General features: G+C 33.9%; 1 protein-coding gene across 10 annotated transcripts in view; it reads right to left on the bottom strand.

Moving 5' to 3' along the window:
* Positions 1–8,183, bottom strand: part of LOC114319662 (exocyst complex component SEC3A) — a 60,376-nt gene extending 52,193 nt beyond the window's left edge. For 5 of the 10 annotated variants that reach the window (XR_014332342.1, XM_082873809.1, XM_082873816.1 and 2 more), the window contains exons 1-7: positions 7,944–8,176; positions 7,794–7,869; positions 5,475–5,680; positions 4,062–4,141; positions 2,287–2,367; positions 2,012–2,079; positions 1,779–1,881 (exon numbers count right to left, since the gene is read on the bottom strand). Coding sequence is in view for 9 of the 10 variants with exons in the window: in XM_082873809.1 (XP_082729935.1) it covers positions 1,779–1,881; positions 2,012–2,079; positions 2,287–2,367; positions 4,062–4,141; positions 5,475–5,652 (510 nt within the window). In the remaining variant the exon portion in view is untranslated. Of the gene's footprint in view, positions 1–1,778; positions 1,882–2,011; positions 2,080–2,286; positions 2,368–4,061; positions 4,142–5,474; positions 5,681–7,793; positions 7,870–7,943 lie in introns of all 10 variants that reach the window. The other 5 variants (XM_082873811.1, XM_082873814.1, XM_082873810.1 and 2 more) reach the window with 5 other exon arrangements.
* Between the last annotated feature and the right edge of the window lie 17,596 nt (positions 8,184–25,779).

The following is a 25,779-nucleotide window of genomic DNA, read 5'->3' as shown; positions in this document are numbered from 1 at the left end:
GTACCGACTATGCGCGTGGGTCTTTATGATCAATCTGATTTGTTAGCTAATGGATATGCCACGTATAACTATTTATGAAATCTGTATGAGCATGTGAATCTCAATCTGTTTTGGACATCAATCATAAACCTCTTTACTTTGTTGATTATTCACTGGGCTCCAACTCACTGTATTATTTATGTATGTAGGTGATCAGGTGTGGGACCAGACTTAAGCTGTTGCCTGGAATTCTGTTTTGTCAAGTTAACCATAGTGCCTCCCAAAGAGGTTCCTAAGTGTTCAAACGTCCAAGTCAAGTGCATGTGGTGTCTGTTTTATCTTTTTTCTCTTTAGGACAAGACTTTTATTTAGACTGTATAAAAGGGCTAAGTCCCGTTTTGTTTTATCCACTTTTGGGTGACGTAAGGCTGATATAATTATGACGTCACATATATGTGAATATAAGTTTTAAATTTTTGTTGTCCCATATATGTTTGCACAGCTCTATAGACATTATATGTTTGTATAATTGCTTCCGCTAGCCCCTTATTTTGTTAATATGTTCTAAGGCCTTCAGTAATCCCAAGATTATTAGTCGGTTACGATGCTAAACCTATGGGGCGAATTTGGGTCATGACACCACTTGCCAAGTAGGGCCATGTTCCTAGCTGCAATATTACCAATGGCCAAACCCCCCTTCTCTTTTGGAAAAAAAAATTGTCTCCCAATTCACCAAATGATCTTTCTTGCCTTCATCCTTCCCTTCCCATAAAAAATCCCGCATCAATTTTTCTAAAGCTCTTGCCACCTTGACTAGAATCTTAAACACATACAAGAAGTAAATTGGGATGCCACTTAGAATAGTCTTAACTAAAGTGTACCTACCCCCTCTAGAAAGTAAAGCCCTACTCCACCCCTCCAACATTTTGCCTATCTTTTCCACAACTGGATACCAAAACACCTCATTTCTTGGATTAGCCCCCAATGGAAGTCCCAAATTAATATATATATATATATATATAAAATAATAATAATAAAAAAAAAAAGAAAACTAAATCACATAACAAGCCCTCCACCATGACTTCTTACTTTGCCGAGAGCTTCAAAATGACAAACAAGGCAGTATTACAAACTACATAAACAACCACCATATGAATTACTCCCAAGATCCTTCTAACTGGGAATGCAGATTATGTTGAAGTTAGACAACTTAGCTTCAAAGAAAGGGTTTCATCTTCAATCTCACATACATAACTAACCTATAAATGCGCTAATAGATTCGTTGGTTTTTCAAAGAAAGAAAATCGTCAGGCTATCACTACATTGATTTATAACTAAACTAAAGGGCAAACTATATTTTAATGACAAGTTCCGCAATCATATGTGGTGTATGAACCACTCATATATGTGCTCAGCATAATGTAAACCTTGGGATATCAAAGTGTGAGCTTAGTTGACATCAGAAGGCAGCCACTTTGTGCCCATACCCAGTAATGTCAAAGGTGAGGTCTTATACCTAGTCTACCCTTCTCAACACCCTACCTTAGTAGGCCAACACTTATGGCCTTTAAGCTACATACATGAGCGATGAAAACATTTAGTTTCCTTAAGGAGTGAGCAAATTTCATTGACATGAATACATAGAGTCAAAGTAGCACCAAATAAATCCCATCTTGCATAAGGTCTTCAAAGATGACAGTCTACGGAGAACTTAAATTTTTGCAAACCACATATAATGAGATTTTGAGACAAAAGCAGTATAGATACCAATGCAGAAAACTAAGGAATATCATATGCACCTTAGCCCACAGAGCCATCTCCACAACATCTATACCAACAACTTTGGGAAGATGACCCAGAATGTCTTTGCAAGTGTTTAAGATACAAAATACAAGACGGTTCCTACAACATGGAAATAAAATAAAATAAGAAATAGAAGCCACCTGATAGACTATAAAAAGTATATATACATATATGTTATATATAACAGCATCAAGATATCTGAAGTGTGCTAGGTTTCCTGTAATGTTACCTGTCATCAACATTGCGCATTGTCCACTGAGGAGGTGCAACACTCTGGCTCCTAAGGTTATCAAACCCCTAAAGGAAGTTCATCCGAAAAAAGGATTAGACGAATAAGATGGGTAAGGAAAATAACTCATACATTTTCAAGAAGAAACTGAAAATCAATTTACAAAAAGTTCTAGGAACATATGCTTAATGCATGTCATCTCTATGACAGGGTAAAGTTTAAATCATCTTGGAATGCCAAGCTTTCCTATGATTGTTTAAGTGAAGAAATATTACCAGCATAAATGTACATCCACTAGGGTCATTAGTTACAACCTCCACTTTCGAAAGATGCTTCAGCTTATACAATTTTGCAGGCTACAGGTGGAATGAAAGTTTTAAGAAAATATCAGCTATTAAATATAATTTTTAAGCAACATCAGAGGTATTATGCAGAATACAAAATGGAAAGAACAACCAACAGCCAATAGAACTGATAATAATAATAATAATAATAATAATAAGGGACTATTAAAATATCAAAAAAAATCACAGGGTTTGATCATTGTAACAAAATAAATCTTGAGTTTTCAATTTTGTCAATTTAAACTCTAATCTTTTGATTTGTTATCAATCTAAACCATTTGCTTATTTTCATTAACTAAAACCGAGAAAAAAAATGGTATTTTAGTCATTAAACTCAATATAAGTGTACATAAAATGTCTAAAATATCTATTTTTTCATCAATTTTACTTAACGGAAATAGGCAAATGGTTCAGATTGAAAACAAATAGGGTTTACATTGACAAAATTAAAAACTCAGTTTATATTGTTACAAGGGTTTGAAACGTTTACGTTTTCAGTTTATATTTACAAAAATTTTATAAACTGGTTTTTGTTTATTTTTTGTTTATTTTTAAAAAAACATAAACTACAAACGCGTTTGGTAATTGACAAAATGTTTAAAAAAATTTTAAAATATAAAAAATAGTAAGAAATGGCAAGTGGTGGCAAGTGGCGGCGGAAGACAGTGTGGAAAGTGGTGACGGTGGGTGGTGGGTAGCTGGTGGTGGTGGGTGGTGGCGGGTGGGTGGGTGGGTGACGGTGGCTGGTGGTGGGTGGTAACGAGTGGGTGGTAGTGGTGGTAGCGGTAACGGGTGGGTGGTGGTAGCGGTAACAGGTGGCGGTGGAGTGGGTGGTGGTGGTGGTGGTGGCAGGTAGTGGGTGGTGGGTGGTGATGTTGGGTGGGTAGGTGACGGTGGCAGGTGGTAACGAGTGGGTGGTGGTGGTGGTGGTGGCAGGTGATGGTGGCAGGCGGGTGGCGGGTGGTGGCAGGTAAGTGGCGGGTGGTGGGTGGGTGGGTGGGTGGGTGACGGTGGCGGGTGGTAAGTGGTAGCGAGTGGGTGGTGGGTAGTGGTGGCAGGTGGGTGGTGGGCGGTGGTGGGTGATGGTGGTAGTGGTGGTGGGTGGTGGGTGGTGGTGGTGGTGGCGGGTGGGTGGCAGGTGGTGGATGGTGGTGGTAGGTGGGTGGTGAGTGGGGAGTGGTGGTGGCGAGTAGGTGGCGGGCGGTGGTGGCGTGAGGTGGATGGTAGTGGCGGGTGGTGGATGGTGGCGGGTGGATGGCAGGTGGGTGATGGCTGGTGGTGGTAGTGGTGGCGAGTGGGTGGCAGGTGGCTGGTGGCTGGTGGTGGCTGGTGGCTGGTGAGTGGTGGTGGCAGGTGGTGGTGGGGAGTGAGGGGTGGGTGGTGGTGGCGGAAGCCGGTGGTAGAAAATGGTGGCGGGTGGTGGCTAGTGTTGGGTGGTAAAAAAAAAAAAACTCAAAACTCAAAACTCAAAACGTAAACACATTTTGTGTTTTTATTTTTTGGCTAAATTTATAAACTGAAACCACTGATTTATAAATCAAAAATTTTACCAAACAAGTTTTTATTTGAATTTTTAAAATTTTTATAAATATAAACAGAAAACTGAAAACGTAAGTGTTACCAAACGGCACCTAAGGTTTTTTTTTTTTTTTTTTTTTTTGTAATTTCCCCTAATAATAATAATAATAATAATAATAAGGAATCACCTCGAGAACTCCTCCATTGGAGTACTTTAAGACACGAAGGAAAGCTTTGGTACGCTGAGCTTTTAATTTAGCTGCATGAACTACATATAGTCATGATGGAAACACAAAATAGTGATGACAATAAAGTGGTTGTTGTAGGAATTATCATTTACTGTTGACAATTTTGTATTGTATTCAACTTTATTTAACCAAAAGCATTTTTTTTTTTCTCCTCCCTAATAATGTATTGGTCACACCTACGACAGGGCAGCAAACAACAACGATGAAAGTAAATGACCATCAAAATTATCAAACAAACAATATTTTATGAAGGTCATTAGAGCTCTGCTTGGGTAGATATTTTATTGTCCAAACTGCAGCAAATATCTTGAAAAAATGAAGCTCAATATAAGTCACAAAGTATGCTGAAAAGGCCCTTCTTAGAGGAGACACCAAATGACCCTTCTCACTCCCCTCACAGCCCTAGAGTCAATTTGACTCTAGACACTTTATATTCATATTACTCATTATTGAAGAACATAAATGTTTGCAGCAGTCTTGCATAAGCCTTTACCAAAGAGCAGAGGAGAGAGTCATAGCTGTCGAAACCTCAAAGAGTTAAATAGTTCTGGACAAATTAGCCATGCTTTCAAGTTCCACACAGTTCACAAATGCAGCTCCATAATCTCATCATTCTACCGCCTCTATTAATTCACATTCCCATCTCATCAGTTAATTTGTCATCCGTTTACAAATGTACAAACCATTTCTAAATGTATAAACCATTTCCTTCATCTCTAACTTGCCTGATCACAGATTTTAAAGGAAACATGACTGAATCTTTTCAAAATCTTTCCTAGTCATTCTCCGCATTGGTCATACAGCCACTTTTGTAGCAAAATGCTCCAATTAAACATTATATATAACAGAAATTTAACATACCCAGAAAAATACCTAGAAAAGTGCATAGCATTCAAATATATGGTGTAGATTTAAACTTGGTTGCATAAATACTAACTGAGAATTGATTTTAGGCCATGTTTGTTTAGGCAAACTGGATTAGGTTAGATTAGCATTTCCATGATCAATAGTTCTAAAACTACGAATCCCTTTGATTGTATATTCTATCTTATGTTTGGATTGAGTTAGAATTATAAGGACAACTAATAGTCCTGACTTTGGCTTCGTCTTTCAATTTGTATCTCTCCCCATCTGTGGTATTGAATAGTCCACCACACTCCTCTATGGATTGAATAGTCCATCATATGTGATACCATATCCAGACATACCTCAATTGTTTAACCAAATATTGGATTAATAATTTTATTGAACTATTAATCCAAAACAAGCTCATGTCCAAACAAACATCGCCTTAGATCACATGAAAAGATTACTCAGCTCATCGAGAGAGAAAGGAGAGAATGGAATGCGTACTGGAAATGGCGAGAACACGAGGTTTAGCCATGTGACCACGGCCCAATTTGCCGGTTTTGCCCCACATGCCGCGGCTCTTGGCGACGCGAATCGACAGTACGATCTTCTGCTTGGTGCCTTCGATGGCGGCCTCGCAGGCTCGCCTTAACTCTTCGTCATCTGCGCTCGACTTCGCCATTATTGACTCTTCTTCTTCACCTTCAGCTCTGGAAGAGATGAACAAACAACATTCAATTCAATCACAGGAGGGTGGGTTTCTTCAATTAGTTTGCACCTCCACGTAAAAAGGAAACCGTTACGAGTCTATCGCCTGTATTGTTTTTTTATTAATAACTAGTAGTCCGGCACACGCAATGCGTGTGCAAATTTATTTGGAATTATAACGTGAAATTCACATTAAATTTTCTTTTATATATACATATAAATCACATGTATCACTATGTGTAATGTAACATTTGATATTAAAATATTTGATAAATAAAATATATGTATGTTAAAATTTGTTCAATTTTTTTTGAAAAAAATATAATATTTACTAATCGTAACTAAAAAAAACCCTACAACAAAAATTCATATAAAATCTCAATTTGGTAAGATAAGACTGAAGATCTTACAAATCTTGCAGAAAATATATAAGATACTTGTAAAAAATAATTTACATACAATGTACATTGATTAAATTAAAATTTTACGTTGTTAAAATGAGCCACAATTGTACACATGCGTACTTTGACTAATAGAGTACAATAATTTTGGCTTTCTAATTGGCTTATTATATATAAAGGCACAAAATGTAAATATTATTAAAGTTTTTTATAAATGAAACTAAAAAATTTAAAAATTACATTTTTACATAGATTAACATAGTCCAAATCAAATGGAAAAAAAATCCAAAACTTTTTAAGTCTAAGTCTAAACAATTACACACATTTTATGCTTCACAATTTTTTAAATATATATATATAAAAAAATGAATACAAACTTACAATATAGGTTTTTTTCTTTTTTTTCTTTTTTCAGAAGGAATCTTTTTATTTTCTATGAAAAGTATAATTAACACATTTTATGCTTCACAGTTTTTTAAATATATATATAAAAGAATGAATATAAACTTACAATATAAGTTTTTTCAGAAGGAACTTGATATAACATGATGGATCTTTTTATTTTCTATGAAAAGCATAATTAACAGTAATACACCAAAAAATACAAATTGAAGACTCTCAAAACACTTACAATTATGTAAAATTTAAGAATACTGAAGAACACTATATTTTTTAAACACACATTCTTTACACTACATTTTTTTTACACAACATTCTTTTAATACACCCACAATTACACATGCGTATTTTTTGGGATTGAGACAAAATAAAACACAAAAACAAAAGCATCAAGGTTTAAAAGAGAACATTGAACATCAAATTCTGAAGTGTCAATAAGCATTTTGCTTACGGTCAAGAATAATGAAAACATAATAGAACATACAAAGAAGAATTCAATTACCAACTTTTTTCCTTAATGAGAACAGTCATTTGAAACCTTGTTTAAGTAATCAATTGGAGTACAGACAATATCAAAATAAAAAAAAATAAAAAAATTATTTCAAACATTAAGACCAATCCGAACATGAAAAAGGGATAATTAAAAGGCCTAAGTTGTTGTTGTTGTTGTTGTTTTTTTTTTTTTTTTTTTTCTCTTAGTAAGCAGGGATCAATCAAAGTTGCTGGAAATAACTTATATAATTGGTGCGTATTTTTAGAAGTTTATTAGCTAAGTGTTGTTAGTTTGCAATGGTTCCAGCATTTCATCAAAAACCTGGTGGCCAAAAGCATAGATAGAGAGGTCCACATGCTTAAAGAAAAAGTTCCTTAAAAAGAATGACAGTAATGTTAAAAATGTTCTTCCAGTGAGTCTATGCAATAAAGGACTTCGTTTGATACAGGAAAAAAAAAAAAAAGATTTGCTTGCTCATGCAAAAACCCCCCATTTCAGTGTTTTTAATTCGTGAATCCAGAAAAATATGTCTGGAAAACTCTGTTTTTGATTTATGGGTTTGTCTATTTTTGCTTCTTTGATCTTTGTTAACCAATATATATATATATATATATATATGTATGTATGTATATCAAAATTGATAATAAGAGGGAGATTTAAAAATGTATAGTTGATCTGGTTTAAGTTCTAGCTTGCTAAAATCTCTCTTTTTTCCTTCCCTATCACCTTTAATCATCTATACTATTATACACACACAATTCACTCACTCAGGTTATTCAAATCATCCAAAAAAATCAATTCAATTTAAATTCAGAGTTATACCATCACGATAATCATCATCTAAATCCTCAACATAATAGGAGTCATCGTCTTCTACAACTGTGGGCCTATGATCCTCCTGCAAACAAAAAACGCAAACAAAAACAGGAAAAGCAAAATCAAAACATAGACAAATAGGGGAAATGGAAGAACCTTGGAAGAAGATTTGTGCTTTTTGCTATGGCGACCCTTTTCACCTGCAATTAGAGAGTGAATCAATTAATTCATATCACAGGGAAAGGATGAAGTACCGTGTCCCATGGAGATCTCTGTGGAAGATAGGTCTGTATCGTTGTTTCGTTTAGGGTCTTCTCTGTGTGGGAGTTATGTAGATACAGAGGGGATTTCGGTGTATATTGTAACTGCAATGAGGAGACGTGGAGAGTGGGAAGTGGGAAAGTGAAATTGATTGTTTTGTTTTACCATTTTATCTCTAATTAAAATTGATGTAACTGCAAAATGTTAAGGTTATTTTAGGAAAAATTAAGAAAAGTTTCTAAAGAGTGGCTTCATGACATCATAAAAGCTGTTGGCTTTTAATAATAGTATAGACCATAAAAGCTGGCTGTTGGCTTTTAATAATAGTATAGATACTAGCGGCTGACGCACACGCGCGATGGGTGTACAAATTTACAAAAAAATTATATTATTCTTTTATTATATTTTTTTTATAATAATTATATATGTATTATAAATGTAATGTAATGCAAGTTAAATATTTCTAATTATGTGCAATAAAATATTTATTTGGTATATATTTCAAATAAAGTATGTACAATACAATATATACAAATCTTTAAAAATATATATATAATATTTCCTAATTTTCACCACAAAAAAAAAAAATTGTACATTATGAATTCATAAAACATCTCAATTTGGCATTGACACGAGAGTGGAAATTACAAATCCTGCAACCAATATATAAGATACATAAAAAAAATTAGTATTATTTTTGTTTGTTATATAAACATAAAAAAAATTATATTAAATTCAAAAATAAATGTACTTTAATCAATAGATTGCAGCATAACTTTGCTTTTGTAATTGGCTAATTGCGTTATGTATGAAGATACAAAGTGTAAATATTTTTGAAGTTTTTATAAACGAAACAAAAAAGTTAGAAACTTACATGATGATGAGGGCATAAATTATCACTTAGATCGAACTTTTATATGGTGGGAAAAATAAAAAATAAAAAAATATATGAGACTAAAGTCCATATCATAATGTATATATATATATATTATTTGTAATTTAGATTGAACTTTCATATGGTGGTTTTTATAAATAAATTTCTCATAAAAATATGAGTCTAAAATTCACATAGTTTTTCATAAAAATATGAGTCTAGAATCCACATCATGGTGTGTATATATATACATATTTCTATTTGTAATTTAGATTGAACTTTATTTGGTGAGAAAAATGAAAAAAGTTTTTCATAAAAATATAAGCCTAAAATCCACATTCAACTAAATCAAACAATAATGTATACATGTTTTTTTTTTTTTTAATTTAGATTGAACTTCTATATGGTTGAAATTTTTTTTTTAAAAAAAAATCATAAAAATATGAGCCTAAAATCTACATCATAATGTATACATTTTTTGTTATTTTATTTGTAATTTAGATTGAACTTTTATATGGCGGAAAAAATGAAGAAAAAAATCATTAAAATATGAGCATACAATCCACATTATAATGTATAAGGTATATACATTTTGTTTTTTAATCAACATGATCAACAAAATGGAAATGTGATTTTTTTATTAGTTCTAAACAGCTAATTAATGAACATAAAAAAATAAATAATAAATGAATACAATTTTTTTACTAAACAATTACAAAATTTATACTTTCAAAAGAAAAAAAACAAATAAACAAATAGGCACTAATAGAACACTTACAGGAGAAGAAAATTGATTGTGTTAAACAACTCCTTGAAAAGTTATTAGTTCTAAATAACAAAAAATTATAAAGCAACCTGCAAAAAATATAATAACCCGACAACAGGTCATCCCCAAAAAAAAAATTCAGGACCTACAAAATTCTCACATGGTGGGAAAAATGAAAAAAATCTACATCATAATGTACACAATTTATTATTATTATTATTATTATTACTATTTAGATTGAACTTTTATATGGTGGAAAAAATGAAAAAGCTCATAAAATATGAGCTTAAAATTCACATTATAATGTGTACATTTATATTTTTTTTATTTGTTATTTTTTTAATCATCATGATCAACAAAATGGAAATGTGAATTTCCCATTGGGAAAGTATTAGTTCTAAACAGCTTATTAATAAACATAAATAATAAATAATAAATAAATATCATTTTTCTTACTAAACAATTACAAAGTTTATACTTTAAAAAAATAAATAAACAAACAAAGAACACTTACCGTAGAAGAATGTTGATGGTGCAACCCTTCAAAAAGTTGTTAGTCCTGAATAGTATAAAGTTGTCAAGTAATGTGCAAAAATAAATTTATACTAATAATGAACAAAATTAAACTACAATTATAAATTAAAGACTCTTAAACACTTACAGAATTTATATGGTAAAAAAAAATAACTAAACAAAATTTTAATCATTGAGAATATAAAAATGAATGAGTTTTAGATCATTTACGTAAGATCAAAGCAATATGGAAAAAATAAATTTATACTAATAATGAACAAAATTAAACTACAATTACAAATTAAAGACTCTTTAACACTTACAGAATTTATATGAAAAAAAAAATAACTAAACAAAATTTCAATCACTGACAACATAAAAATTAATGAGTTTTAGATCATTTACCTGTAAACATAAATTTCAGAACATGAAACTTCATGTTTCGGATCATCTACTATGTATATCATCAAGAAAACAAGACAAAATGACATACCTGAATCCATCGATGAACGGTTAAACGGAAGCGTCTGATTGTCAATAAAACCTTGATATTGACTATGTTATTGCCTTCTAATCCTTTCCCCTTTAGTGCCTTATGTTTCTCCTTGAGAGGATTTAGAAAAACAAAACAGTGTTCTTATTTTTCACCTTAGGAAGGAATAGGGACCATAACCTTTTAAAGGTTGTAATTGGTTTTCATAACTGAAAGATAATGAAAACCAATAAATTAACCATTATTGGTTTTAAAACTGAAAGGTAATGAAAACCAATAAATTAACCATTATTGGTTTTAAAACTGAAAGGTAATGAAAACCAACTTTAACCAATATGTTTTAATTTCTATTTCTGCCCCTCATAGAAATAGAAATTATACAACTAGTATCTACACATTAGGTCTATAACACATATACCCTTAAGCCTATTAACTACATTGAATCACTTAAATTGTAGGCTTTTTATAAATGATAACACCACATTTAATTATGTGGTCCCATTGAGACATTATCTAACAATCTCCCACTGGACCACATATGTATCCTGAAAAATGTGCTTAACTTTAGTGAGCTCAGAAATTTGTTATCATAACTTGAGGGTATCCAAACAATCTTGTCCATTAACTATATTAATATAGGATCAAAGCGGTCTTCGTTACATCAATCGTAACTCGACCCACCAATGGTCACGTATACAAATATAGCTAAATGACATAGATCAATCATGGATGCGTAGCATGGAAATTACATGTGATGTGATCCATACATGCCTATGTCCAACTGGTCCTACTTAACTTTATTGAGATCAATACTTCACAATACGTAACAGAGCGTAATAAACTGAATATTTCATTTCTGCAGAAATTAATCTAATTACATAAATAAAACTCAAGGCTGACATAAAGCAGTAATATAAATACAAACTCACACTAAACCAGAATGTTCTCAAATAGAACAACACCCATATGAGCAGTGTGCTCATGAAAGACCTTGGGTGGTAGTTTCTTCGTAAGTGGATCTGCTATCATGGAGTTTGTCCCAATGTGCTCTATGGAAATCTGTCCACTCTGCACGCTTTCTTTTACAACTAGGAACTTGATATCAATATGCTTTGATTTTGTCGAGCTCCTGTTGTTATTGGAATATAAAACTGCAGACTTATTGTCACAATATATCTTAAGTGGTCTTTCAGTGCCTTCCAAAATACGCAACCCAGTGACAAAATTCCGCAGCCATATCCCTTGGTTTGATGCCTCATAACATGCTACAAACTCTGCAGCCATGGTGGATGAAGCTATGAGCGTCTGCTTTGCAGACCTCCAAGAAATTGCTCCGCCAGCTAACAGATAAATATAACCTGATGTGGATTTCCTACTGTCTTGGCATCCAGCAAAATCGGAGTCGGAATATCCAATGACCTCTAATTTATCCGATCTCCTATATGTGAGCATATATTCCTTTGTTCTCTGTAAATATCGCATAACACGCTTGACTGCTTTCCAATGATCCATGCCAGGATTACTTAAATATCTGCCTAACATGCCAACTATAAACGCAATATCCAGACGCGTACATACTTGAGCATACATTAGACTCCCTACAGCTGAGGCATAAGGAATCTTCTGCATTTCTTGAATTTCAAGACTGTTCTTCAGGCATTGGCTGAGACTAAACTTGTCTCCCTTAGCAACCGGGGTTTCACCTGATTTACAATTTTGCATGCCAAATCTAATGAGTATTTTTTCGATATAGCTCCTTTGTGATAATCCCAGAATACCCCGAGAACGATCTCAGAGTATTTCGATTCCTAATACAAAGGAAGCATCACCAAGATCTTTCATTTCAAAATTCTTAGATAGAAATCTCTTGGTGTCATGCAATAAGTTTATATCGTTTGTGGCAAGCAATATGTCGTCAACATATAAAACCAAAAATATGTGTTTACTCCCACTGAACTTGTGATACACACATTCATCAACAACGTTAGTTTCAAAACCATACGAAGTGAGAACTTGATGAAATTTGAAGTACCACTGACGAGAAGCTTGTTTGAGTCCATAGATGGATTTAGTCAATTTGCAAACCATATTCTTTGGGTCTCCTGACACAAAGTTTTCTGGCTGCACCATATAAATTGTTTCTTTAATGTCACCATTAAGAAAAGCTGTTTTGACATCCATCTGATGCAACTCAAGATCAACATATGCAACAAGCGCCATAATTGTCCTAAAAGAATCTTTCGAAGAAACTGGAGAGAAAGTTTCTTTAAAGTCAATTCCTTCTTTTTGAGTAAAGCCTTTGGCTACAAGACGTGCCTTATACCTCTCCACATTACCATTTGAATCCCTTTTGGTTTTAAATATCCATTTACAACCTACGGGCTTCGCACCAACTGGTAATGAGACAAGTTCCCAAACTTTATTGTCTTGCATAGACTTATATTCTTCATTCATGGCTTCTATCCACTTATGAGAGTTGGAACTTTCCATGGCTTGACGAAAGTTGATTGGATCATCTTTCGACATTCCATTTTTTATCTCATGTTCCTGGAGATATACAATATAATCATCTGAAAATGCAAATCTCCTTTCTCTGGTGGATCGCCTTAATGGCACAGATTCTTGAGGTTGAGGTTGTAGAGTTTGTTCCTCAGGAACAATTACCTTATCTTGAATGGGGGTTTGAACTATATTATCTTGAACAACATTGTCTGGTTGAGGATTCGAAATTACTTCTCGAGCAATGACAGGTATAGGAACCTGTGATTGGTCAAAAGTAGTAGTAGGAAGTGGGATTACTCCTGCTTCCTCCTCAAAGACAATGTCTCTAACTGGATTTCTCCCCCCAAACTCAGCATCCTCAAAAAATGTTGCAATTCCCGTCTCAAATATTGACCTATTTGTGGGATCATAAAACTTGTAACCCCGTGATCGTTCGGCATAGCCAATAAAGTAGCTGCTAATGGTTTTAGAGTCCAATTTTCGTTCATGAGGTTTATAAGGCCTCGCCTCAGCAGGACACCCCCACACATGCAAATGTTTTAGACTAGGCTTTCGCCCAACCCAAAGCTCATAAGGTGTTTTTGCAGCTGCTTTAGTTGGCACCCGATTTAAGATATAAGTTGCTGTCTTTAGAGTCTCACCCCAGAGGGACTCTGGTAAAGTAGAATGACTGATCATACTTCTTACCATATCCTTAAGAGTCCGGTTTCGTCTCTCAGATACACCATTCATGCTAGGTGATCCTGGCATGGTGTATTGTGGGACGATTCCACATTCCTCCAAGTATTTTGCAAACGGTCCTGGACGTTGTTCACCTGATCCATCATATCTGCCATAGTATTCACCACCACGGTCAGACCTGACACTTTTAATCCGTTTGTTGAGTTGTAACTCAACTTCGGCCTTAAATCTTTTGAAGACGTCCAAAGACTGTGATTTCTCATGGATAAGAAATAGATACCCATATCTAGAATAATCGTCTATGAATGTGATAAAATATTGTTGACCATTCCAAGACGCCATAGGGAATGGGCCACAAATGTCCGTATGAATTAGTTCTAAGACATCTGTAGTCCTATGGGCACCATATTTCTTTATTTTGGTATGTTTTCCCTTGATACACTCAACACAGACATCAAAATCTGAAAAATCAAGAGAGTCCAAAATTCCATCAGACACAAGGCGCTCAACTCTAGATTTAGAGATGTGACCTAGGCGTTTGTGCCATAATGAGGTTGAATTTTCCTTAGTTAATTTACGCTTTGTACCTCGTGATTCCACGTGCAAGGTTGCATTATAAGATGCAATAGTTTCGAGAAAATATAGATTATCAAACACATTAAGTAAACCAGTACCAATAACATTGGAATTAATAGACATACTAAACTTCATATTTCCAAAAGAACAATAATATCCCAATTTGTCCAATACAGAAACAGAAATTAAATTCCGTCTAAAGGACGGTACAACAAAAGTGTCTAATAAATCCAAATAATAACCAGTTTTCAGTAATAATCTAAAGTGCGCTATTGCCTGCACTTCTATTGACTTGCCATCACCCACAAAGATGTATCTTTCAGCATCAGTTGGCTTTCGGTAGTTCAGGCAACCCTGCATAGAAACACATATGTGAGTAGTAGCACCAGAATCTACCCACCAAGTGTTTCTTGGTACTGAAGCTAAATTTATTTCAGAACAGACCAAAACATGAAATGGACCTTTCTTTATACGCCAGGTGACGTATTTGGCACAATCCTTCTTTCTGTGTCCGGGCTTGCCACAAAAGAAACAACCATCCTGCGTTTTCTGTTTCTTTGGTTCCGGACCCTGAGGAATAGCAACTTCCTTTCCCTTATGCGTTATTTTGCCCATATGCTTGGAGGTGCTTGCTAGATGAGCACTTTCAGTCCTTTCTTGCTTCAATCTCTCTTCCTCTTGCACACAAAATGAAATGAGATCATTGAGAGTCCATTTCTCCTTCTGGCAGTTATAACTGACCTTAAATTGGTTAAATTGTGCAGGAAGAGAGATGAGAACTAAATGCACGAGCAAATCATCAGATAGGTCGAGCTTTAGTGCCTTAAGTTTTGAAGCAAGATGAGACATTTCCATGATGTACTCGCGAACATTACCCTTGCCTTTATACTTTATTGAAATCAAGCTTGCTAAAAGCGTGCTTGTTTCAGCCTTATCATTTTTAGCAAAACGCTTTTGAATTTCTAAAAGAAATTCACCAGCAACGGTAACATCCTCTGTTATTGCACCCCGAAAAACTTCTGGAATCCCACACTTCATGATCATAAGACTTAGCCTGTTAGAACGATCCCACTTTTCAAAGTACACAGTTTCCTCAGGAGTACTTTGTGTAGTGAGAGCATTCGCTTTTGGCATCCTTAATGCCAAGTCTATGTCCATGCAGCCGAGAACAATCAATATGTTCTCTTTCCAGTTCTTAAAGTTTGTTCCATTTAACATTGGAACATTATTCATGTTGGCAGAGATTGAAGTAGTCGACATTAAAGCTGAATCAAAAAGAAAATAAAAGGAATAAACAATTATACTCACATTAAGTTACCAAACAGATAATCTCTAAATAAATTAATTTAATGACAACATCTCAAGATACCTAGCACAACATTAATACCAAGCCTTTGGGTAGTGATATTAACTGTAAGTGGTATTCTTGTTGTAATGATCAAACATTGACAATAAGTTATGTCAAATAACAAATCTATCTTTTGATGGATTTATTATTCACATTAGGTTTCCTTGACAATTGGCACATGTTTATCACCACAAAATGTGTGTGTAATTCTGCCAAGTCTTAATCATGTCTTTGGACCGATAAATACCCGCATGAGATACACAGACATGAATTTCAAAACATTCCATATAAAACAATCTAGACAAGAGATATCACTTTTGTGGCATCTTGTTTGAATTGACTTATATTTAGAACATTAGAAAATTAAATTTCCGTAGACGTTGTATGAAATTACATTAAATTTAAAGATTTCTAAATTTGTTACCCCGTATATGTTATATAATCTGCAGCAATCCCAATTATATACATATATATAAATACATGATGTTCACTATTTGAAAAATGAACCGCCCATCCGAATTATGTTCCATTTCCAGAAAACAAAACAGAATTTGCAGCAGAGGGAAAAACAGAAATACAAAAAACAGAATCTGATTCCAAGAAACTAAATAGGATGAATAAAAGCATATCTATTCTGATAATACACATGATATAACCGCTTTGATACCACTTGTAAACATAAATTTCAGAACATGAAACTTCATGTTTCGGATCATCTACCATGTATATCATCAAGAAAACAAGACAAAATGACATACCTGAATCCATCGATGAATGGTTAAACGGAAGCATCTGATTGTCAATAAAACCTTGATATTGACTATGCTATTGCCTTCTAATCCTTTCCCCTTTGGTGCCTTATGTTTCTCCTTGAGAGGATTTAGAAAAACAAAACAGTGTTCTTATTTTTCACCTTAGGAAAGAATAGGGACCATAACCTTTTAAAGGTTGTAATTGGTTTTCATAACTGAAAGATAATGAAAACCAATAAATTAACCATTATTGGTTTTAAAACTGAAAGGTAATGAAAACCAATAAATTAACCATTATTGGTTTTAAAACTGAAAGGTAATGAAAACCAACTTTAACCAATATGTTTTAATTTCTATTTCTGCCCCTCATAGAAATATAAATTATACAACTAGTATCTACACATTAGGTCCATAACACATATACCCTTAAGCCTATTAACTAAATTGAATCACTTAAATTGTAGGCTTTTTATAAATGATAGCACCACATTTAATTATGTGGTCCCATTAAGACATTATCTAACATTACCTTCAAAGAAGAATAATAATCTTGTTTGTATTTCCTTTACCATAATAGTATAGATAATAATTTTGTTTTGTAGCTTCTTTGAAAGAGAAAATTATAGAAAGAGAGAAGAAACTAAAAAGTAGAGAGGAAGAAACCAAAATGTTTTTTTTTTTAAATTGTCAAACTAATGGAGAGATTGAGAGATGGTTGATTGATTGGTGCTTGGGTGACAGAGAAACTATAGCAACGCGGGGAGGAAATGGGTCCTTTTTTTTTTCTTTTTTTAACTTTAATTCTTCTTGAAGTTGAGTATTAAGTAGCTGCTAGGAAAATGAGCAAACGCGGTTATTTTTTTTTTTTTATTATTTTATTTTATTTTTTTGTTGTTGTTGTAAATCACCTAAATTTTGTTGCTTGGGTGCAGAGAAACTATAGGAACGTAGTGAGAAAATGGGTAGTTTTTTTGGTTTTTTTTTCTTTTCTTTAAATTCTTCTTGAAGTTTAAATAGCAGCCTAGGAAAATGAGCAAACGTGGGTGTTTTTTTTTTCTTTTTCTTTGTAAATCACTTAAATTCCACATGACAAAAGTTTTAAGAGACTAAATTTAAGATTCACTTAATATAATAGTATAGATTATTCATGCCCCCCTTACGTTTTATAGTTTTCTATTTTGGCCCTTAAAATATCTGTTTTCTTACTTTGGCCTTAAATATTTGTAATTTTTTAAAATTTACTCTCAAAATTAACATCCATCTAATTTTGGTAGGAAAATAAAATGCCAGGTTACTACAAAAATTGACAAATTACACTTTATTTACAATTTTCTCACAGTCTCTTAAAATAATTTCTTCACATAGTTTTAAGTTTTACACTCTATCATTTTTTTTCTTATATTGTAAAATTTTGTGGTCATAAACAAATAAGTTAAATAACCTAAAATACAGTACAAAAAAAAATATGTTTCATACCTTCAGGTCTAAAAAATAGGGAAAACGCTAATTAATTATACTTTAAAAAAAATAATTACTAGTACATGAAATTTTTTATATGCTTAATTAAAATCTAGTGAAATTTGTTGAAAAGTTCAATTTAGGAATTGCATAAGACGTTAGGTCCAATGAATATTTGTTATTGGTAAGAAGTCCACACTTTGTGAAATAGTTTAATGGACAGTCCTTTTTATTGTTTTGGAGAACATTTTGTTTCTAATTTTATCCCTTAACTTATCTATTGAAATGTTTTTTTGTCTGTTGAAATTTTTTGAACCTATCTGTTCAAGTACTTTTTTTATCTGTTAAATTTTTTTAACCTATCTATTGAAATTTTTTTATCAATTGAATTTTTTTTATTTATTTTTTTCTTATCTGTTCAACAAAGTAGTCACAATCTTTAACTTTTTTTTTTTAATCTATCGAAAGGTCCATCTATTACAAATTTTTATCTGTACAAATTGATTTCTAAACCCACTTTTCTCTCTCTATCTGTTTGTTTCTTTTACCTGTTGGTCTCTTTCTCTCTCTCTCACTCACTAATTTGTGAATCTGCAATAGAGATAGAGATAGAGATAAGAGAAAGATTAAAAGAAATTATATGTATATATATTTATGTTTTTACAAATTTATGCATATATCTGGTTCTCTCTCTAATCTTGTTGTCCTTAGTTTGTATGTGTGTGAGGAAAGAGAACAGACCAATCTTAATAGAAGTAGCACGAAGGCCACAGGCCTTGAGAATGAGGCCAATGCTACTCATGGTCACTCCTTTACCAAGACCGCTAACTACCCCGCCAGTCACTTCTTTATCAGTGAGAGAAATTGAACACTGTTCACTTTATATCGCTTGTACTGCGAGACGAACGACGGGATTTGCTATCATCACTGTCGTCGCTGCAGTCATTATCTTCGGTGGAGTTTTCAGATTGAGCAATGGTAGGGCTATTCGCCGGAGGCAAAGCTCTGGTCGAGATGGAGGCGATGAGACTGTGTGATTTCAAATTTGTAGCATGGAAACCTCGTTGACGGTAGAGTTGTTGGCCTTGGATCTGAACTAAGAGGGAGATCGGTCGAGCAGGCTTTTAGCGGTGACAGCAGCAGCAAACGACAAAAGAGATCAACAACCTCAGACTCTAATAATGCCAATGGTGGAGGTAGAGGTGAGCGGAGGTAGTGGCGGCGGTGGTGGTAGAGAGAGAAGGGATTTCTTAGGGTTCGGAAGAAAGAAAAAGAAAGAAAATAGGTTTTGAGAAATATATAATTTTGAACAGATAAGAGAGTTGTTCCAAACAAATAAGCTCGTGAACTTTGAGGGTAGTTCAGTCATTTCACAAGATGATGCCCTTATGGACATATTATTTTAGAGCCTAAACTTTTGGGCAAAAAAAATCCAAAATTGGATTTATTGCCCTAGCGCATTAAAATCTATAAAGTTTATCATTAATTTGAAAAAAAAAAAAAATTTCACAACACCCACTGACATGTTATTTCCCCAGAAAAATATGAATGGTTTGAATCTATTTTTCATCAAACCTAACATAAAAAAAAAAAAAAAAAAAAAAAACTTGTATTTCTTAATTTTTAAAAATCTAAATTTTTTTTTAAAAATCTATTTATATTTTGGAGCACCAACAAACACTCCTTTTCTGAAAAAGGATATATAGGTTATTTTAAATCTCAAAAGATTAATGTATTTTTTAATTAAAATTCAAGGATTTTTATATAATTTTTTTAATATTTATTTTTTAAAGCTATGCATGGCATGACATGAGTTTTATGCAAGTTCCATGTGTATTCAAAACATTATAATCTTAGTTTTTTTTTTAGATTATATATTTAATTCTAAGAAAATAAAAAGCAAGGAATTTTAAAAATTAATTTTATTGAAACCAAGCATAAAAATATGTTCATAAAGTAAACGAAACTTATTGAAAGAACAAGAATTTTATTCACATACATACTCTTAAATGGTCACAAAAACAGTATACTAACATTTATGATAAGTATTAAAATTTACAATAATGTTTGAGACCCCATTTTGGGAGACCCCCACCACCACCATAGTGATATGGACCAATGATGTGTTTGTATTTTTTTTTTTCTCTTTTTTACTTGGACCAATCACAAGTGAGTGGGGGTTGTGGAGGTGATGTTTTGTGGAGGTCTAAATTATTACTGTAAAATTTATGACATTAAATTGTGCTGGGTATACCTCCTTATTGGAGTATGTGACCCAATTTATTTATTAAAAGAGTTTAATTTCGTTTGGTATTGGTTATAATATATTTTTATATATTATATCTAACTTATGGAGACCTAATTTAGTTTGATAACAATTAGGATTTTGATAAAAACAAGTCCAAGATTTAACACTATGTATAAATATCATTTTGTTTTTCCCGAAGTATATAGCAGCGGCAGCCAACATTGATTCATAGTTGGTTTTGGTGAGATAGTGCTCTTAGCTCGCTTCATAAGTCCAATTGGTGGGTTGGTTCTCAAGGTTCAATTTGCTATGAATTCAATTCAATGGAATTTAATTTGATGAAGCTATTTTTTTACAACCGCACTGCATACCCTCAGTGGGGGTCGCGCCCCCAGTGACGTGGCGCGCCCCCACTGGCTGAAAACTTAAAAAAAAAAAAAAAAAAACAATTTTTTTTTTGGACCAATCCGGGGCCGACACCTCACTGGGGGTCGACCCCTAGTGGGGGTAGGAAGCATTAATCATTTTTTTATTCGGTTTGTGGTTGCTTTGAAGCATTAGTTTGGTTTGTTATTTTGAAACAAGCTAATTGGTGGGTTGGTTATTTTCATAGTTGGTTTGTTATTTAGTTTGGTTTGTTACTTATGCTTCATAAGTCCAATTGATGGGTTGGTTCTCAAAGTTCAATTTGCTATGAATTCAATTCAATGGAATTTAATTCGATGAAGCTATTTTTTTATTCGATTTGTGGCTGCTTTGAAGCATAGTTTGGTTTGTTATTTTGAGTCTTTTTTAATTCTGTTTTGAAAACTTTTGTTCATCTATTTGGTGAAGTATTTCCTCTTGATTGTTTGTGATTATTTGGAATTCACCTAAAGGTGGTTTGTGAGACCATTCGTGTCTCATTTGTAATCGTTTGGAAACTTTTTGGTTGATAGTGGAATCGGATTTCGATCCCGTGGACGTACCTCACATCGAAGGAACCATGTAAAAATTCTTGTGTCATTGTTAATTTAATTTTCCCGCATTAGTTTTTATTCTCATTGATTGATTTACTTGTGAAAAATCATCGATTTTTCCTAACAATTGGTATCAAAGCTTACGGTTTATTTTGATTTATTTATTTGTGTAAGTCAATGGAGGGGAATGTGAGTCATATGTCTAGCTTCAATGGAAGCAATTGGGTAACTTGAAAAACTAAAATAGAGAACCTATTATTTTGTAAAGATTTGCATGGGTCTATTGAGGGTGATAGTGGCAAACCTGATGGTATGAAAGATGATGAATGGAAGAGGCTTAATGAAAAAGCCGTTGGTGTTATCCGTCAATGGATTAATGACAGTGTATTTCATCATGTTGCTACTGAAACTTCGGCACATAATTTATGCAAAAAATTAGAAGGCCTTTATGATAGAAAATCAACCACAAATAAAACTTTTCTGTTTCATAAGTTAATTAATTTAAAATATAAATATGCCAGCCCATTCCGAAACATTTGAATAAAATAAAGAATATTGTTAACCAACTTGCTTCTATGAAAATTATTTTTGATGATGAGTTGCAGGCTTTGATACTACTTAGTTCTTTGCTCGAAATTTGGGAGACTTTGGTTATGATGGTTAGTAATTCGGCGCCCGATGGAGTTGTCACAATAAGCCAAGTCACTAGTAGCTTGTTGAATGAAGAAACTAGAAAAAAATCAGCCGGTTCTTCTCATTCAGAGGCATTTTTTGTGAGAGGCCGAAGCAAAACAAGGGGGAGGAATAAGACTCCTCATAGTCGTGATCAAAGCTGTGACAAATCAAGAGATGGTTCTTTTTCAAAGAAAGACATTGAGTGTTATTATTGCCATAAGAAAGGGCACATGAAGCGGGAATGCCGAAAGCTTAAGAACAAAGAGAAAAGGCATGGCAAAAGTGTAGATAAGAAGCAAGAAGACACAACAGCGGTTACTACCAATGATCTCATGGTCGTTTGTGAAGATGATTGTATAAATTTTGTGGGCTAAGAGAGTAATTGGGTGATTGATTCCGGTGCTTCTTTGTATGTGACTTATCGAGTTGATTTCTTCACTACCTACACCAAAGGAGATTATGGTTCTGTTCGAATGGGTAATGAAGGTTTGTCCAAGATTATTGGCATGGGTGATGTTTTCTTGGAAACAAATTTGGGCTGTAAATTGTTGCTTAAAGATGTGAGGCATGTTCCCGCCATTTGCCTCGATTTGATCTCTTCCAGAAAGTTAGATGATGAAGGCTACAACAACAAATTTGGTGATGGAATATGGAAGCTCACAAAAGGTTCTTTGGTGGTAGCTAAGTGCAAGAAGACTCATATACTTTATTCGATGCAAGGAAAAATTTGTAAAGGTGTTGTCAATGCACTTGAAGATGATACTTCTACCGAATTGTGACACAAGCGGTTTGGGCACATGAGTGAAAAAGGGCTACAAGTTTTGTTCAAGAAAGAGCTTCTACCCAATTTGAAAGGTACACATCTTAAAACTTGTGTTCAATGTGTGGCGGGTAAACAACATAGAGTTTCTTTTCATAAAAATGTTACTTCTAGAAAAGAAAATGTTTTGAAGTTCATTCATTCGGATGTTTGTGGTCCTTTAAAAGTTAAAACACATAATGGTGCACTTTATTTTGTTACTTTCATTGATGATTATTCAAGAAAAGTTTGGGCTTTTATACTAAAAACTAAAGATCAAGTTCTAGATATATTTAAGCATTTTCAGGCCATGGTTGAAATAGAAACAGGGTAGAAATTGAAGTGCATCCGATCAAACAATGGTGGTGAATACATTGGGCCACTTGATGAGTATTGTCACAACCAAGGTATTTGCCACCAAAAGATAGTTAAAAGACTTATCAACAAAATGGCGTTGCTGAGAGAATGAACCGCACCATTGTGGAAAGAACAAGGTGTCTGCTTTCACATGCTAAATTGCCAAGATCCTTTTGGGGTGAGGCAATAAGGACAGCGGTTGATGTGATCAATTTGTCTCCTTCCTATCCTTTGAATGGTGATGTTCCCCGAAACAGTTTGGACCGGTAAAGATGTGTTTTATGAGCACTTGAGAGTGTTTGGTTGCTGAACTTTTGTTTACATTCCAAAAGATGAGAGGTCCAAGCTTGATAGCAAGTCAAGACAATGTATTTTTCTTGGCTATGGGCGTGATGAATTTGGTTATAGATTGTGGGATCCGGTCAACAAGAAAGTCATTCGAAGCCGTGATGTTGTGTTTCTTGAAGACCAAACAATTGAAGACTTTGGCAAAGGTGATCAACCGGAGACAAAAACTAGTGATCTTATTGACATGGATCTATCTCCTTCATCTTTAGTCGATGATGAAAATAGGGGAGATGTGCAGCCAGTTATTGAAGATATGAAGGATGATGTTAATCCTAATGAAGTTGAGCCAGAGATTAAGAAACAACATCCAACTCAAGAACCGCCACCACAACTTGAGTTCAGAAAATCTACAAGGGATCGGCAACCTTTGAGAAAGTATTCTCCCAATGAATTTTTGTTGATTTCTAATCGAGGGGAGCCCGAGAGCTACCAAGAAGTAATTGAGAATTGTGACAACCCTCACCACTGTTTACTGCTAAACTGAGACTAAGATGTTAATTGACTGATTGACTGAAAGTCTGAACTGATTGATTGAGTATATGAGTTTAATTGCATTTGTCTCTGTTTGATTGGTAAATTATCTGTTCATGTTTTATGTTTTAAACTGCGAATTGAAGGTTTTATCAGCGGCCGAATCAGAAATTGATTAATGTATTATGATCATTAGAAATTATGTGATTTAATAGTATATTAATTTAAAATGCGATTTGGTATGATTAAATTAGATTAAAATAAGCTAGATTACAAGAGTTGGCCCTATTTACCAATTTGTCACCTAATGGATTAATCTAGGCAACTCCTCTCCACTTCATACACTCTTGACTAAACACTTTTCATCAGCCCATTGTCTTGAGACCAACCGACCAAGAGAGAAGAGAGGGAGAGAGTGAGAGGAATTGAGTTCCATCTTGTGAATTGCTTGGAGATTGAGAGAAATTGAAGGGATTCTTGCATATTTGTACTTTTACACTTGAATTGAAGGCATGAAGTAGAGAAATCACTCTCTTAATTGTGTATCTAAGTTGTATCTAGCATGGATCATGGTAGTTTAGAGAGCTAAGTCTAGAATTGGCTCTAGTATGTTGTATTGTAGCTCAAATCATGCATGTATGTTTACATTGTTTAGTTTGGAGGTTAGATGTCATGAGAATCTTGCATGCATGTTCACGTTTGTGTTAAAGTCCATGAATTCATCTTGTCTTTGAAGAAATTGACTCACTTGAGCATGTATTTAAAGCTTTAAAGTTGATTTAACTCATGCATGTTGCATTGAGGTCATGTTCATGAAATTTGGTTTGAAATTGGGTTTAATTGAACTACTTTTAGGTTTTGATTTCTCAAATGGATCTTTGAAACATGTAATGTTATGAGTTTTGGAGTGTTTTCCAGAAAATTAGCCCAAAAGGATCGAATTTGATACATTTGAAGTTGATTTTGAGCTTGAGGTTCAAATCTGGGAATTCCAGATTTTGGACTCACGCTCGAGCGGGGTGACTGGCGCTCGAGCGTGAAATTCGTGCATCCAGCACTTTAGTTATGTTTGCAGTCCGCTCGAGCGGGGTATTTGACGCTCGAGCAGAATCTTGTGTCTCACGCTCGAGCGTGTGTAGAGCGCCTATCGAGCGTGATTTTCACACATCCAGCACTTTTGACTATTTTACAGTACGCTCGAGCGGGGAATTATACGCTCGAGCAGAACCCTTTTGTTGCATATACGCTCGAGCGGAGATAGTCACGCTCGAGCGAGACCTCTATTTTTTGAAAATTCTGAAAATATTTTTAAAGCGCATCTTTGCATCCTCATTTCATTTTAGGCATTCCTAGGCCTAGTTTAAGGCATCTTAATGAGGATATTGAGGTAGAACCACACCGAGGCAAATTAGGGATTAAGTTATTATTTTTCCCAACTGTGTAGCTTAGTGTGTGTTCAATCTGTAACTGTGTAGGGTTAGCATTCCGGAGATGCTCTAGCTTATCTGTAGCCTAGAACTCTGTGAGTAACAACTGTGTAAAGATATGTTCAAATATGATTATCTTCTGAACAATTGAACTGTACTGTTTTCTGAAATGATACTGTTACTGAATGAATGATGTCCTAATTGTAAACTATATTGTGGCATCCTTAGCAACTACTGTTACTGTTACTGTTACTGTTACAGTTACTGTTACTGTTACTGCTACTGTTACAGAGATCTCTGTCGGTTCCCATGTTGGAACCACTACTGTTTACTAATATGATGACCATCAACTGACTGTTCGGTCTATAAGACCTATTGTACTGTTTTGCTATTGGATATACCACATATGACTATTATAGTTTCTGAATGACTGTTGGCATGAAATATGAACCATAAACTGAATGACTGATATACTGAATCAATT

Source organism: Camellia sinensis, chromosome 6 (assembly GCF_055761805.1).
Source record: "Camellia sinensis isolate YWXY chromosome 6, ASM5576180v1, whole genome shotgun sequence".
NCBI classification, from domain to species: domain Eukaryota; kingdom Viridiplantae; phylum Streptophyta; class Magnoliopsida; order Ericales; family Theaceae; genus Camellia; species Camellia sinensis.
Note: the sequence above shows the minus strand (reverse complement) of the source record. Positions and strands in the feature narration are given on the sequence as shown.